At 43.3% G+C, this 17,620-nt stretch overlaps 1 protein-coding gene across 6 annotated transcripts in view; it reads left to right on the forward strand.

Annotated features, from left to right (window-relative positions):
• The window catches only part of OSBPL3 (oxysterol binding protein like 3), a 191,801-nt gene extending 176,966 nt beyond the window's left edge, over positions 1-14,835 (forward strand). For all 6 annotated transcript variants that reach the window (XM_067042457.1, XM_067042460.1, XM_067042459.1 and 3 more), the window contains 4 exons: positions 2,089-2,233; positions 5,721-5,847; positions 7,804-7,926; positions 10,888-14,835. In XM_067042457.1, the coding sequence (XP_066898558.1) occupies positions 2,089-2,233; positions 5,721-5,847; positions 7,804-7,926; positions 10,888-10,984 (492 nt within the window). In that variant the 3' untranslated portion in view covers positions 10,985-14,835. The remainder of the gene's footprint in view (positions 1-2,088; positions 2,234-5,720; positions 5,848-7,803; positions 7,927-10,887) is intronic.
• Positions 14,836-17,620: the final 2,785 nt, after the last annotated feature.

Here is a 17,620-nt window from a genome sequence, read left to right on the forward strand (position 1 = left end):
CTTCCAGTGGCCCACAAGACCCTACAGAGTCTGCACTCCTCACCCCCACCACCCCTCACTCACTCACTCACACACACACACACACACACACACACACACACACACACCCCACCCTCATTCTTCTCCAACCTCAACTCCTGCCACACCTCGTTCCCTTTCTTGCTCGCCGTCCTCGAGCTGCCCTGTCCTTCTTTTTCTCTCTCCATTTCCTTCTGCTTGGGCCCCTCTCCCCAGATCCTTCCATCCACCTTGTTAATCACCCTCTCTCGTACCCCATTTTCTTCCAAGTGTTCATTAAGTGTTCATAAAGCTCGCTGTTGCTTTACTTGCTTATTTTCTGTTCCCCACACCCTCCTTGCCATTCCTGACTCCAGAAAAGCAGAAGCCTGGTCTGTCTTGCCCGCTGCTGTGGCCAATGCCTGGCAGTGGTGCCTGGCACACAGCAGAGGCTCATGAACATTCACAGATTCTCCTGGGGCAGAGAGCCTGGAATAGTCTGCTTACTTTTCCAACTTTCCAAATTCCTCGATTTGAGCCCTCTCCCCAACTTCTCTTCCTCCTGAAATTCCCTCTTGTCCTTAAAAATCTCATGTATACAAAATGGCCTTAAAGTGCTACCCTCCTCAAGGAATATTTGCATTTAATGTCAAAATCATAAGCCAAGAGATTAGGTTCTAACTGTGGAATTTCACACGGTACCTCTCTGCACCACCTGTAGCAGGTGGGGGACATTACAGAGAGGAAGATGGGGGTCTTTATTATATCGTATAAGTCAAACTGGGTTGTAGATAGACATAAAGCTAGTAGTGATTTGGCGTAAAATACAAATGACCTTGCCGTGAAAGCTTCATTTAAAGCTCTCTACAAAAAGAAGCAGAGGCAACCTGGAACAGGGACAATACTGAGGACCAGGGAACAAATTTTCATAGCGATGAGAGATGAACAGAATTAGATCACTAGACGTGCCTCTGGGTGTTGAAAGAGAATCTGAAAGCAGAGGCAGCCGTTGCCTGTGGCACATGACTGCCTCCCTCTGTGGCTTCCCGTCATTGGACTTGTTGGCAAATATATCTAAAGAGGAAATCTGACTCCTGCTTTAGAATAAACTGAAGAGCCTGGACAGTGTTTGTTTCCCTGTCCCCCATCCTTACATGACTAGAGAACTCACTGTTACCTTTCTGATTCAGCTCTGGGATACTGCTGTACTCTGCCCTTCCTCCCATTTTTACCACAGACTTGGTTAGAATGGGGAAACCAGTCTACCAGCTATGGCCTGGAAATGTCACTCAACTTTATTGGTTTCCAAATGTGGATTCTGTTTTGGCTGAAAATAGTAGTAGGATTTTTTGATTTATGGAGTAATGCCTTCTGGTCTTTTGCAGAGATTTTTAGGGCAGCCAGGTAATTGGGAGAATTTAAAAAATCAACACTAGGGAGTTAGAGCTCCCTCTGCTGGCTGCAATGGGGTACTCTATATGTAAAACGCACAAGCCTGAGCCACGATGAGCTGGTCTCAGACCAGGACCAATTCATAGTGGGGATACGGGTTGTATAAGGTTCCTGTAAGTTTGGTGAACAGATCTGGTTTGGGGGTTGGGGGGAACTAATAGGAGGAACTGAAAATTGATTGGTTTACAAAGTTGGTTAAAAAAATTCGTTGGTTTACAAAGGATTGTCTAGTTCCTTCAGAGAAAAAATTACGAGTTACATTTCTTTTAAACTGCGGTAGTCAGAGCCACAGTGACAGACAGGAAATAGCTGTTCCGGGGGGCGGTGCTAAAGGCCAGCCCCTGCTTGGTGGATGTGTGAGAACTGAGCCTTTCTACTGTGCATGTAGTGAAAGTCGAAAAAAATCGTGTGTCTTACACAAATGTTGGTGGTTGAGTTACAAACTGTAAATAAAGTGCTAGCTTTTTATTCTTCATTAAATAATTAAAAGTATGATTTTTAAAAAAACGGAACCAGCAAACCATATGTAGCATAGAATCATTCTTATGGTACTTTTTCTCTCCTCTTTTGTTTTTCTCTTAATATCTGTAATAAATTGACCCCAAAACACTAAACAGATGACTCTCATTTGACTCCTAGGCAAAATACTGGAGCACTAATGCCCATGAGATTGAAGGTACAGTATTTGACAAGAGTGGAAAAGCAGTGCATCGGCTATTTGGGAAATGGCATGAGAGCATCTACTGTGGTGGCTCCTCCTCATCCACTTGTATCTGGAGAGCGAGTTAGTATCTGGTTCATCGGCCCTAAGCAAAAGGAGGCGGGATGTGGCCAGAGGAACTGCACGTGGATGGGCGTCAGTGTCCATTCGGTGTATCTAGCCTCTACCTGCTTTGTACTATGTTGGAGCTACTGGCCCATCTTTCATTCACCTAGTTATATCTCAGACTCATCTTCCAGCTTAACAATACCTCTCTTGGGTTGATAGGTCCTGGGTTCTTAATCCCAGAACAAAGCCATTGCTAATCTGTGGTCACTCTGTCTTCTGGTCAACACACATCATTCCTTCGCCTATAATGGACACTATGAAGGAATATCAGTGAGGTACAAGAAGTCATTCTAGAGTAAAGATAAAGGGAAAATTCTTACTGGGAAAGTAGAATGACCTATAAGAGTTAGGGGTCCCCTAGACTCTCCCAATACCATAAGCCACTCCAGTCTCTCCTGTAAGTGCTTGAAGCAGCTGAGGGGAAAAGGGGGAAGGAAGTCAAACCTTCATAATGGCTTAAAGCATGAGGATATATGCTATGTATGCACTTAACAAAAAGTGGCAGGGGGTGGCCCCAGGGTTGTTACACAGGCAGGTTACCTGTGTCAAGAACACAGGTCATTGAGGGCCCATCTGCCACTTCCAATATGGCAGTGATGTTTCTTCCCATGGATGCAAAATGGTTGCCTCGATTCAATATCATATCCCCCTGTGACAGCTCACTAATCAGGGGAGAAGGGAGGACAGAAGAGCTTTCTTCAGTTGTAACTGTCTTTTCTCAGGAATGAAATATTTCCTAGGATCCTGCAGCAAATGTGTCTTCATATCTCATCAACCTGAAGTGGGTCCAAACCCATCCCTTAACCGATCCTGGGCAACTGGGTCGGCAGGAGAGATTCATATGAGTTTAGATTCATCCCCTAGGGAGTGGGTACAGTGACACCCAAACAGATGAGTTTGCCATTAGCAAGTAAGAAAGGGAGATGACTGTAGAGTGGGCAAGCAACAATGTCTTTCAACGGGTAGCAGCCAGCCACATCTTCCACCGTCGCAGAGGTTGTCACGAAGCTAGAATGACTTGACACCATGGCCGCCTTCCTAGCTCCAGAGGTTCAGAAGCACGCATGGCATTTTATGAATGAGACACTTGCTCTCCTTTGCTTAAAGAATGTATCACAGATGAGAGCTACCATCGGCTCTGGGTGTTAAAGTAGTACCTTGACAACAGTGTGTAAGCTGTTAGTCTTGTTGCTGTTGTTGTTATTCATTGACTTTATGTCTCTGCCTTGGCTATGAGCATCCCTGGCCTGTCTGCAAAAAAAACCACTGTCTCCACTCTGGTGATTGGGAGACTGGGATGGATTTTTGAAGGCATAGTAGGAAGTTTGCTATTATTTTTATGCTTAGGATCCACAGAGAATTAGACAAAGTGGACTTCTGAAGCTTCAGAAAATGGGTCTTCAGAAAAGGTCGTGCAAAGAATTTGTATATGTGGACAGCTAGAGCTAAGGCTATGAGTGGATTGGATTAGTCTACATTTGATTTATCTAATATGTAAATTTGGGTATTTTTAGCTTGACTTTTAACTGGATTCATCCCCTAGGGAGTGTACAGTGATGCTAAGTGCTTGAAGCAGCTGGGGGGAAAAGGGGGAAGGAAGTCAAACGTTCATAATGGCTTAAAGCATTAGGATATGTGCTATGCACTTAACAATTAAATTAAAGTTAACAATTAATTAAAGTTAGGGCAACACGCCTGCATTAATCTGCTTGGGCTGCTGTAACAAACACCACAGACTGGGTGGCTTAAACAGCGGAAATTCATTCGCTCACAGTTCTGGAGGCTGTGTGCTGGCAAATCGGATTCTGGTGGGAGTCTTCTTCGTGGCTTGGCTGCCAGATCAGGGCCCACCCTTTTTTTTTTTTGCGGTACGCGGGCCTCTCACCGTTGTGGCCTCTCCCATTGTGGAGCACAGGCTCCGGACGCGCAGGCTCAGCGGCCACGGCTCACGGGCCCAGCTGCTCCGCGGCACGTGGGATCTTCCCGGACCGGGGCACGAACCCGTGTCCGCTGCATCGGCAGGCGGACTCTCAACCACTGTGCCACCAGGGAAGCCCCAGGGCCCACCCTTCTGATCCCATTTAACCTTCGTTACTCCAGAGGCCTCATCTCCAAAGACAGCACTCTGGGGGTGGGGCTTTAACATATGAATTTTGAGAGAACATAAACATACAATCCATAACATTCCGTGCCTGGCCTCCCCAAATCATGTCCTTCTTATGTGCAAAATGTGTGTGTATTCCACCCCAGCAGCCCCAGAAGTCTTGACTCATTCCTGCATCAACTCTAAAGTCCAAAGTCTCATCCAAATATCATCTAAATCAGGTATGGGTGAGATTTGAGGTATGATTCATCCTCTCCAGCTGTGAGCCTGTGAAACCAAAATGTGCTTCCGAAACACAGTGGTGGGATGGGCATAGGATAGACATTCCCATTCCAAAGGGAGAAAGAGGAAAGAAGAAAGGGATGACAGGTCCTAAGTGAGTCCAAGACCTAGCACGGCAAATGCTGTTGATCTAAAAACTGAAGATCATCCTCATTGGCTCGATGCCCCACCCTCTGGGCCCGCTGGGAATTTGCCTGGCTCCCAAGCCCCCCAAGGCTCTGGGTGGTGGCAGCCGGGCATGTTGAAGCTGCACAGCAGCCCTGCCATTTGAGAGGTAGAGGCAGCCTTGCCCCCTGAATCTGTGTAGTCTGGGCCTGTGGTGGGCGTGGCAGCCTGATGATCTCTGAATCACCTTCAGAGTCATTCCTCCCTTTTCTTGACAGCAATGCCTGTTTGCAGCTGCATAGCTCTCTGGTTCCATCTGTAAAATAACAGTAGTCCAGCAGCCTTGCTTCATTCAGTCCCGTTTTCTCTGTCCCCTTTGGTTCCAGCTGGCAGTGTTTCTGCCATTATAATCCCCATCTCTATTCCTGGCTTCTTGTAAGATTTGGAGGGGCCTAGCATTGGTGAAAAGAAGAGCAGGACTGGAAGTAAAGAGTAATATTTATTGACCTCTTGGTATGGGTCCAACACTATTCTAGATACTAGACAGAGTTTCAGGAGAATTTGACATCTCTTAAATGAAAAACGGATTCTCTAGAGTGAAAGTCTTGTTAGGAAAAATGGACCTAGAGTTCTTTTTAACATGTTTATTTTAGTAACAAATTATTTTTTATAACTTAAATTCTATAGAAACTGCTTGGTATTTAATAAATTTGCTATAAGACCACACAAAGAAGGCCTTATCCTTGTAGTTAGAAGGAAGCATATAGAGAAGAAAATTTATAGAGGAAAAATTTAGCACTTCTTTGTGAGCCAGAATGTTTTAATAGAAATGGAAGAGTTTAGAGCTGAGAGAGAAAAATTGTAGCTGGTCTGAGATGAAAAAGGTGAAGGAATTAAGATGTGATGTGAATGCATTGTAAGTTAGAGATGACTGATTTCTTTTTCTTTCAGATCCCATGCCAAAAGGCTATGAGCAATATTATGGCTTCACACAGTTTGCACTGGAATTAAATGAAATGGATCCATTGCTAAAGTCTTTATTACCACCTACTGACACTCGATTCAGGCCAGACCAAAGGTAAGAATTTTTTTCAGATCTTTATCTCCAAAGATGTGAAACTCTTTGTAGAAAGTCTTGGTAACATCTCCCAGGCCACCAAAGGAGCCTAAGAGAGAGAGATTCTGTCATCAAGAGCAGAGGTCTAGGGAGATTTTAAGCCATCTTGTGGAAGGAACGGAGCCCAGCTTAGATCTGCATGTGGCATGACCTTTATTCATCAGTAGATATTTGTATTGTATAGATATTGTATTGTCCCATTTGTATTGAAATACACACACAAAAAAACCAAAAAACCTTTTTTTAAAAGAGTTTCACTGCATACAGCAATAAGAAAAACATACTCTGTATTTGAAAGAGTAAAAGCATACAGCTCCCCACCCCTCGAATTTAAATTATTTTGGTACACTGAAATCTAACTTCTGATCCTAGGTTTGCTGCTGACAAGCTGTGTTGCATACGCTAAGTCTTTTAACCTTTCTCAGCTTCAGTTTCCAGCTCTGTAAAACAGAAAGAATAATCTCTCTCCTAAGGCCTTTCTAATTAAGACTCAAAACCAAGAAGGCAAAAAATAAAATAAAATTGATAAAATTTGACTTTATTTTTAAAAACCCAGCACCCTTCTTCATGGTAAAGTAAATAAAATATATACCCAGCGTCAAAAGATTAACGACTGAGAAATCTATACTTGCAGCTCACTTCATGAATTGGTTCTAGAAATCAAGATCAATCCATTAAAAAAAAAAATAGACAAAGGGAAATGAACAGTTCACAAAATAGGAAATGCAGGTAACCCTTAAACATATGAAAAGATGCTCAGTCTTACTCAAAAAAAAACCCCGCAAAATTTTAAAACCACGCTGTCATACCATTTCTTTACCTATCAGATGGCAAAGACTCAAAAGTCTGATGCACTCTGAGGCTACGGGGAAGAGGCACTTCAGTAACATTGCTGGTGGAAATGTAAATTGCTATAATCCCCATAAAGGGCAGTTTGGTAATAGATACATTACAAGCTCACCCTTTAACCCAGCAATTCCACTTCTAGAACTGTCTCCGTAGAGATATACTAACACATGTGCAAAATGACAGATATATACAGTCCTTCACTGCAGCATTAATTTTAACAGTAAAAAAATTGGGAACATCCCAAATGTCTATCAGTAGGGAATTGTTTAAATAAATGCAGGTATATCCACGCAATTGAATATTATATATCTATTAAAAGTGAAAAGATCTGTGTACTACCAAGACTGAGCTCCAAGATATATGGTTAAGTAAAAAGGAAAACAAAACAAGATACCAAAGTATAGACAGTATGTGTTGCCTGCTTCTGTTTATGTTCTTAAAAGGGAGGGAAGGGGCTTCCCTGGTGGCGCAGTGGTTGAGAGTTCACCTGCCGATGCGGGGGTCGCGGGTTCGTGCCCCGGTCTGGGAAGATCCCACATGCCGCGGAGCGGCTGGGCCTGTGAGCCATGGCCACCGAGCCTGCGCGTCCGGAGCCTGTGCTCCGCAACGGGAGAGGCCACAACAGTGAGAGGCCCTTGTACCGGAAAAGAAAAAAAAAAAGGAAGGGAGGGAGGGGTAAGAATATTTATTAATGTGTGTTTATATACGAATCCAGAATCTCTAGAACGATGCACAAGAAACCGGTAACGGTGGATTACCTGCGGTGGGGGGCGTGAACGTAGGTAGGATGGGGAGGAAACAGGTAGAACTGGAGACGGGAATGAGAGGGAGATTTTGCCCCAGATTCCTTTTCATAGATATAATTTTTTGAATCATGTCTGTATCACCAATTCAGAACACAATATTGTCCCTCATTACCTCCAAATAATGTTTTAAGGGTTGAGGAGGGGGCTTATGTATAGGAGAGTATTCTGAATATCCAGTCTTGCACACATGCAGTTCTAATGGTAATGATTGTTACATTTCCTTGGTGTTCCTATTCCTTTATCTTTTTCCTCAATGCCTCAGGTTTCTAGAAGAAGGGAGCTTAGAAGAGGCCGAAATACAAAAGCAGAGGATTGAACAGCTGCAGAGAGAAAGGCGGCGGGTGTTGGAAGAAAGTAAGGTGGAGCATCAGCCGCGGTTTTTCAGGTATGTGTGCAGCTGGGGTCGCGTGGGTCATTGTTGGCAGGACTGGCGACGCCTGATGCTTCTGGTGTGAAGAGAACAGACTGGGGTGTCCCCTCCCCGCGAGAGAGCGTTCTCGGCCCTTTTCCTGCTTCAGAGTGGTGACATCTCTCCTCTGTGAAGGCCCAACTTCGTGGGGACACTGCCCCCAGGCTGCCCCTCTCAGCCCGCCTTTTTTGCGTTCCTTGGTCTCTCCCAGGGCCTCTCCCAGGACTTTGCAGAGAGGTGCTCAGTAAGTGCTTTGTGGGAGAAGCAACGAGACCAACCAAACCCAGCTCCCAGTACCAGGCCAGCTTATTCAAGCCATGTCTAAGGTTGGTCCCCCAAACGGGTAGATTCTACACAGTGATGGAGATAATTAGCCATTGCCCCATTCTTCACCAAACTAGAACTTCCGAGTAATCTAATTCTTGAATTGCAGAAGTTCCAATATACTGGGGCTTGGATTTGGAACATTTAGTATTATTTTAAAAATAGCTTGCTAGGAGGGTCTCGTTAAGAACAGACTGAAAGGTTTAGAAGGGGCGTCAGAAATCATCCGCCCTTCACCCCCTCTTTTATTTTAACTGCAAAGAAACAAAGGCCCAGGGGACATAGGTGATTTGTGGAAAGACCCAGTGGAATGTCCCAGACTGGGGCCTGGCTCTCTTGACTACAGGCCAGGGCTTGATATGGTTTTAGGGGTTTTTAGTTTGTTCATTTTTTAAAAAAATCAGCAATGGAACAATCACAGGTAGAAAAGCAGCCAGCTCCTGCCCTACCTATTCCCCCCAGTCTTCTTTTCAGGATTTTGTTGTTGGTTGCAGGGATTTTTTGGTTGTTACTATTTTTTAATGGGCAACAGAAACACTTTTAGGAGGATTTAGCAACTAATCTATCAGCTGCATCAATAAAATTATATATTTCCAAAATAGCAACAAGTTATGTTTTATCCCCAAAGTATTATGTCCTTTCCCCTAAAGTTGATGTGGATTTTGATCATTTCACAAACTCAGAATATGAGTGATTGAAGATCAGTAGGCCAGAGTTTTATCCCAGAATATTCATAACTTCATTTTAAACATTTAAAAAATAAGACACCTTATTTTTTTTTTATAAAGGCAAGGGATAGGTAAATGGATAGACTAACAGACTGATCAATTGATTTTGGTAATATCTGTTAAAGAGGTTCATTACAGTATTTTTAGGATCATTAAAAATTGTGGATAACCAAACTGTCTCAAGAACTAGATAAGAAGATTTATCAACTTGATCTGATGTAAAAACCTCAAAAATGACTTCACACAGTCTGTGGAGCTCTGTGGGAAATGAACTAACATGTAAATGCAAAATTTTAAATGTTATCTGGGCTGTCACTGCAACCATGTAAGAATTATGTCTGGAGTGGACAAGGGCTGAACACAGCTGCACTTCTTTTTCCTTTTGCTCGTCTGTAAAATTATCAGAGTATTAGATGTGGCAAGTAAAACTGTGAGAAAAGGTGGGAATTGTTCAGCAGTAGCAGTCCGGGAACTGTTCCAATTAGACGCTGGCAGAGATGACAGAGAAGCATGGGGACTTGGACGTTTCTGTTGACACTCACGGAGGAGCCACGAAAACATCACTGGAAATTTCAAGTGGCAACTACAGCTCTGGCAGCGATAGTCGTCTTTGCTTCATAGTAAAGTATCTGATATGCACATTGATTTATTTTAAACACATCCCTTTATTGGAATAGAAAAACAATTGTGATAAAAATCTGCGTTCCTGAGAATGTGGGAAAACAGGCACTCCTCACTTTTGTTTCTAAAACATATGACGATATCAGTCAACATTACAAGTGTGCATACTCTTTGACTCAGAAGTTCAATTTATAGGAATTTTTCATATAACCTCTTGCACGTACAAAATAACATATGTTCTGTTTATAATAGCTAGAGGTTGAAAACAACATCCTCAGTGCCCACCAGTAGGATACTTGTTAAATCGTGGTCCATCCCCACAATGGACTATCATGCACCTGTTTAAAAAGAACAAAAGGAAGCCCTTTTTGCCAGAGTCACCAAACTTCTCCTGCAAAGGGCAAATGGTGAATATTGTTAGCTTTGCAGGCCATGAGGCCTCAGTAGTAATGACTCAACCGTGCTGTGCAATGTGAAAGCAGCCATGGACAATACTTAAATGAATGGGCATGATGTGTTCCAGTAAAATGGTATTACAGGTAGGCCGAAGGCTGGATTTGGCCCTTGGGCTGTAGTTTGCTGACCTTATTGTGACAACGGAAAAGGATCTCTAATATATATGTTATATCAAAAACTCAAGGGGTGGGAGACCATCCAGGGCTACCATTGGATGAAAAATAGGAGAGGAGTGGGGTGTGAGTGTGCATGCGTGTGTGCTCACACACGTGGAATTTCTCTGAGTGAACTGGGAGGCTGGGAGTAGGAAGAAAACGTTCAGCTCTCCACTCTTTGGTACCTTTTGAATTTGGATCTATGTAATATATTATCTATGCATAGAATAGTGAACCAAGGCTATTCACTCCAGGCTGTGATTCCACTTCCTTCCAATTCCTTTCCTTTTTATTGTTAATTGACCACTTGATTTGAACAATGTGATTGATTTGTAACTTTCACATGGCCACACCCCAGGTGGTGGCTGTCATCCCAGCCCTGTTTTCTGTACGACAGACTCTACCCTCACCCACTTCTCTCAGAAGCACCCATTTCTCACAGCCTCTAAGTTGGAGAAGTCAAAGTCAGAAGTAGCAAGACGGTTTCCAGGCTTCCTGCTCCCTCGCTGGTCCAGTACTGGACCACAGGGACAGGGGGTGCAGGTGCCAGTGATAAGCTGGGGAGGGCGGGCGGGGGAGGAACAGGGTGAAAAGGAGACAGAGACTCTGACAGTCTTGTCACAAGCCTTCAGCAAATTCTTTCACTTTCACAGGAAATCCAGTGATGACTCCTGGGTGAGCAGTGGCACGTATTTGGAACTTAGGAAAGATCTTGGTTTTTCCAAACTGGACCATCCTGTCTTGTGGTAAAAGAGGAAAGAACGATACGTCTTCGTACTTCTCCCGTGGTTGCTTTCTGAAGCCACAAACCTGTCTGTATATTTAAACAACATTATCTAGAACGATCACTTGTGATTCTTAGCTTAGTGTTGTATTTAAGTATATATTTTCTTCAGTAGGTTTCTTTACAATTTCAAATGTTATCACAATTGTTTATATGAATGTAGAACACCTTGATATTTCTTTTTATATATAAACTATTTAATAAAAATGAAAGATTGAATGTTAATATATGGGTTAAAAAAGAAGCTTTAACATGAATTTTCCAAAGGTTAGGAAAATTCTCATTAAATTTATGCCTTATAAAATGATGTTGGAAAAAAAAAATCCATCTTTCCCAGGTGTGTTAAGAAATAAGAATACGAAGGGTTACTCACCTGTGTGCAAGCTACCCAGGTTTAATTTGGTAGCTCAGATATCTTTTTGCCTCGGACAGCTTTTGAATTGCTCACACAGAACAATTCTGCTGGTACTGGAGTCTGAAGAATATTTGCATCTACGTTTAAGTGCCTGGGGAAATGGTATACAATTAGTGGGATGTATGTTTTTATATCACGTGGATATGGCAGCTTCTCAAAGAGGAAGCATTCGAACTCATCCCTCCCTATAGTTTCATTGCCTTATGTGCAAAATTGTACCGTTACTCAGAAAAATTGTTGATAATCCGAGAAACCCCTGTTAATTAAATGTCAAAATGAAATCCCAGGCGGACAGTAGGAAATTTCTCCTTAGTGAGAGCTGTTTTCTGCTTCCCACCCCACCTCTAGCCTCCTCCACTGTTTGACCACATCTCTGTTGAATATGGAATGTCCCAATTTAGTGTAGAACATAGGTACATTCAACATGTCAGTTTGACTTTCCAAAAGTTAAGCAAAGTAACTGATTGTTTTAAATAATTCAACATGTTTTTCTTAAATACTGTTTCGGTATTTTCTACCTCTCAATAAGCACCATATTTTAGATCTTGTATGAAAAGTTTGACCACCTGCCTTATAGACAAATGCAGAGAATTGATGTTCTTCCTTTGTGTTGTATCCTGGTAAAGCTTTAAGTGTCTTATTGCTTTCCTATGCTTTCTTCTTACTCATATCACTCTTGTGAGTTTTGCAGCAGTCTTGAATAATACAGACTATAACTACTGAAAGGAGAAACTTTGCCTTTTTAAATGTGTTATTTCCAATTACTCTAATAGAATTTGTGCAGTAGTTGAATTGTGTGATCAAAGCAATTCTAACTTCTGCCCAGATTACTTTAAAACCAAAGCCTAAGTTTGAAGCCTTTTCCTCTAAAGTCCATGACGATTTATGTAATATCAAGTAAAATGGTGTGGTTAAAAAGATTTCTCCAGAAAACATTTTTAGATATTTAAATAATTTCAGAGAATGGTATGAGTGAAAAGTAGAATAAATAATGGAAAAAATAATGCATGATTTTTCAGTGTCACACCAAATAACTAGTTGGAGAGTATTGCACTTTCAAAATGGAGAGTTATTTAAAGTGGGTCAGTCAGTAGCCTTTTGGAATCTGCAAGTGACTAGCATTTTAAAACAATCCACGACTCATTAAATATTGCTTTCATCCATTCCATTGTATCAAGACGTCAAGATGAACACAGTTCGAATATCATTTCCATTTCTAAGCAGTTAACTGACCCAATCAAATTCTTTGGTTATGTGCTTTGTTCTTTTCTTTTCAAGCATGTATCTAAATTCTGCTCACAGATGGGAAGAAGCAGGCTGTAGATTTTAGGGGTACTCCAGGGGAAAACAAGTGTGAAGGTAAATGTAGAACGTGAGTGATACTGACTGTTATAGGCCTGCTCCAGGGGCTGGCTCAAAACAACAACAGAAAGAAAACATGCAGCCTGAATGGACGTAGCTTTGTCATGCAGTCTTTGGAAAGTCTTTAATTGTCCGGATGCTATTATTTCAGTTGATCTTATGTTTCATTTTATAATCACGAGGATCAAGGGACCAAATATCACCTTTGTAGTCATCTTATTTGAGATGGGAGTGGGGCTGAATTTGAATATGTATGCAAATTTTAAAGGCTATTAGTACCAACATCTATAAAGGGCTTTTCTGAAATTTAAGCAGCTTGGTGATGCATCCAATTATAATCCTCAAATTCCCTTGAGGGGGAGATGGCTTCTTTTTTCCTTCAGTCTCTATTCTCAAAAGCATCCTCTCACCTAATTTGTATCTCAAGGACATTTTATATTCTTAGGATGAAGAAAACAGAAACACAGCATTGTTTGGGAAGAATTGAGGTAGAACTGACTTTGGATTTTGAATCTTCCGATTGCATAAAGCCAATCACTGCATCACTTGAGGTACATGTTGTAACCTCCATTTTATTCCTTATCATCCCATCCCAAATGTATGGTGAACTGCACAGCTGTTCTTGGAAATGGGACCTTGTACAGTCAGCCATGTTCCACTTCCAGCATTCCTGTTGCCCCTGCCTGTTATCCGAAGCTGCGGGACATACGTCAGGAAGGAGCCACAGTCTCCAGGGTAGCCTGGCAGCAGGTCACTCCCTCCCCAGGCCCCAAAGCCTCAGCTGGTATTTCCTGGAGTCAAACTCAATAATCAAAGTCTCAGTGCAGCTCCTCCATGCTATTCACCTCCCAGAAGCCAGGCTGGTTCTGGTACTAATTAAACACATGGAGTTCACTTTAGGACAACCGTCCATTATGTATCAGGTCTCACAGAATGCCCAGAAAGCCCCCATGGCCTCATGTGCTTCCTGTGAGGTTCTCTGGGAGAGAAAAGTAGACAAACCAACTTTAAAAAATATATATTTGCTTCACTGGGGCTGCTGCTTTTCTCACATTCTACTTTTAACTACTTCCAGTAAATCATTGGCTTGGACTTCGCGAGCACTATCCATCTGTATTCTCCAGATTTATGATGAGTGGTCTTATCCTACTATTAACAACGTCAACCCTAAAAGAAAAATGATAAAGTATACAGTTTTTATTTGGCTGTTGAAACTTGTTGTAGGTCTACTGCATACTCTGTAAGTTATGCCTTCCAGCTATCATAGAATTTCCTCAGAGCTCTTAGTTATGAATAAGAGCAATAAGCAGTTGTTCTTATGATCTTAGGAATAATAGTTACAATGTATTGGCATAATTTATTTGAATGCCTTGTTTATTTTTATTTTTATTTATTTTTTTTGCGGTATGCGGGCCTCTCACTGTTGCGGGGCACAGGCTCCGGACGCGCAGGCTCAGCGGCCATGGCTCACGGGCCCAGCCGCTCCGCGGCATGTGGGATCTTCCCGGACCGGGGCACGAACCCGTGTCCCCTGCATCGGCAGGCGGACTCTCAACCACTGCGCCACCAGGGAAGCCCCGAATGTCTTTAATTTTGATATGAACATTGGCATACCTCTGTTTTTGCTACCAAATGATAGCTATTTTCATGTGCTCAATTTTCCCTACATTGTATTAATCTGTTGCTTAGTGTTTGTCTTTATTTTTCTGTGTTGGAAATATATATATCACCCGAGTCTGCAAATTGCAGCAGTCTGAAACGCAAACCATTTTCAGAGCCTTTGGTTTTGAGGAATGCAATGATCAGGAGTTGTTAATTTATTTTATTCATGATGATTTTATCTTCCTCTCTTACTTCAGAGGATACTATTTTTTTAATGGATATTTGTAAATCTTTCATGTAACCATTTATAAGATTACTTTCTGTTTAAAATCCCAGCCTTCCACCCATCCCCTTATGCCTCCCCCATAAGCTCTGACTAATTTGTTTTTCCCCCTCGTGAAGCTAGTTGACTGTGAATAAATAACATGGAAAAACGCTGCTCCTGTCGTTGTGTTTCCAGGTTAATGGGCATATGTGGCTGCTAAACGGACAGAGCAAGACTCTAGCTGAGACTTTGCTGAAGGAGAAACACACAAGATTAGTTCAAGTGATGGGGCTGGAAATAAAAAATACCCCAGTACATAAAGAAGCCTGGAAACTTTGGCAAAAGTTGCCATACTTTTGGTCTGAACATTTCCAAGGTGTACTGCAAATGTAGGCCCCCCAGCCTTTGGGACAGGGGACCTGAGGCAGCTAGAGCCCCAGACAGCCCGCAACGAAGCCCTGTCTGTCCAACCCAGCATGCTATGGAAATATTATTTTCTGTGTGTCCTAACATGGAAAAGGAAAATACCAACTAGTCACACTGATGTAATGGCCCTTACGAATGGCTGACTCATCTCCCACACCCAACTTGTGTCTTTTGCAATGCCGCAAACACTTAACCTTCCCTGAAGTCCCATTCGAGTCAGTTCATATATTTATGGTGTTACGCACGCACTGGATTGCAGTTACACACATAAGGTCACATCTCTGCCTCCCACAAAGCGCTAGAGACAACCAAAAGCAATTCATGAACCTTGACTGGATCCTGGCTTAAAAGAAAAGAAAAACAAGCTATAAAAGACATTTTGAGGGCAATTAGTGACATTTGCATATAAACATCATGAAATTATTGCTAATTTCCATATATGTATATGATATTGCCTGTTGATCTGTATCAAATCTGCCATCAAAGAAGGATTGACATTATTCCAAATAATACGAACACTAAAGGAAATCTTAAAAGGCAACCTCAGACCATTTTAACGTGCTGGCCATTATTGGAATAGATATTAAAGCATCCTAAGGTGTTGACTTTGAGGAGGCAATGAAATTTGAAGGTACAAGTTTTCAGCCTTAGTTTAGGAACTCAGTCGTATTATTTTCTAGTCATACTGATGGAATACCTGCACTAATATAATGTCCATCAGTGACCAGCAAATCAGGATATCATGGTCCTAGCTGACACCAGTCAGGAGTTTCTTATGGACTAATTAGTTGGAGTCCCTGCAGGAAAGCAAATCCAACTCCACAGCTCAGGAGATTTAAATGAAGGGCTACTTGCAGGGCTATTAGCAGCATTAAGGCATATTAGCAACAGCTGAAAGTTGTAACCGCCCCTGCAGGAGCTGGAGCTCCGAGGAGGGAAGGATGGTCAGGAGCTGTAGTGGAGGGACATTCGCCTCTGCCAGAAAATCCAGGCCAGCGTCAGGGAGAGATCTCCCCCTCCGTCTCCTCTGGCCGCCATTCTCCCTGGTGGCTGAACTCAAGTGGGTACTAGCCCCGAAATGCAGGAGGAGGCCCCAGGCCAACAGAGAAACAAGCAGCTGGACCTTATATTCACCGGCATCTTCACGTCTGAGCTTTCAGAGGAATTTTCAGTAAGTAAATAGGCTTCAGGGCCAATTTTTTTTAGAGAGGATAGAGTTTATTTTGGCTCCCAGTTATTTTACCAAGGATGAATTATGATTAACTGTGCCTTTTAAAAACTGGTTCTCCATGATATTATTGTTGTAACACTTTTAATGAGTTAAGGGCAGCCTCCCTATTAAATCCCGTGGGGTTTCTCACACACACACACACACACACACACACACACACACACACACACACACACACACACACACACACACACACACACACACACACACACACACACACACACACACACACACACACACACACTTCCTCTGGGTGGTTCAGACCCAGACAGCCACTCACAGTCTGGTAACCAGCATTTGCTCACCACAGAGCAGGAACACCACTTTCTAATTTCATGATTGTTCTAGGACTTAGAAAATGGCATGTTGTTAAGAACTATGTGGGGTTTATTTTTGCGGTACGCGGGCCTCTCACTGTTGTGGCCTCTCCCGTTGCGGAGCACAGGCTCCGGACGCGCAGGCGCAGCGTCCATGGCTCACGGACCCAGCCGCTCCGCGGCACGTGGGATCTTCCCGGACCGGGGCACGAACCCGCGTCCCCCGCATCGGCAGGCGGACTCGCAACCACTGCGCCACCAGGGAAGCCCTATGTGTTTCTTTTCATGACATTTCGCTCATTGCTTTTGTGCTTTATTTGAGATGTAAAGTTAGGGGCCTTGACACTCGTGGGTACTTTAACACAGGGGTCCCCAACCCCCAGGTCCCGGACCAGTACCTTCCTTGGCCTGTTAGGAACCGGCCACACAGCAGGAGGTGAGTGTGGGAAGCTTCCTCTGCTGCACCCCATCGCTCGCAGGACCGCCTGGACCATTTCCCCCCTTAGCCATCCGTGGAAAACCTGTCTTCTTCGAAACCAGTCCCTGGTGCCAGAAAGGGTGGGGACCGCTGCTTTAACGAGGGCCTGCAGACAGGGAGCGAGTAGCAGCTGCTGTGATGGATGCTTTCTTTGAAATTTACTGAACCAGGAGTGGTCCCAGACACGGGCAATACATGGCCTTTCTCCTTGAGAAGCTTCCAGTCTTCTGGGAAGCCAGTAGGCCAGTGAGAAACTGCAGTGCGTAAGAAGGCTGTTGGATGTGGTAAGAGGATGGCCACGGGATGAGGGGGAGAGGTGACGGGGCTCAACCACACTGCAGACGTGGCCTGAGAGGAGGGCTGGATCACAGAGCCAGTGAAGGAAGGAGAGGGCTTGGAGGTCAGGGAAGTCTGGGGGAGGGGGGAGAGGAGGCATGGGTGACTCAGGCCAGTTAGACCACGGTACCACTTCCCAACCTGTGTCACAATGAAATGTTTTGATGTGT

This window comes from Kogia breviceps, chromosome 9 (genome assembly GCF_026419965.1).
Source record: "Kogia breviceps isolate mKogBre1 chromosome 9, mKogBre1 haplotype 1, whole genome shotgun sequence".
Taxonomy (NCBI): Eukaryota; Metazoa; Chordata; class Mammalia; order Artiodactyla; family Physeteridae; genus Kogia; species Kogia breviceps.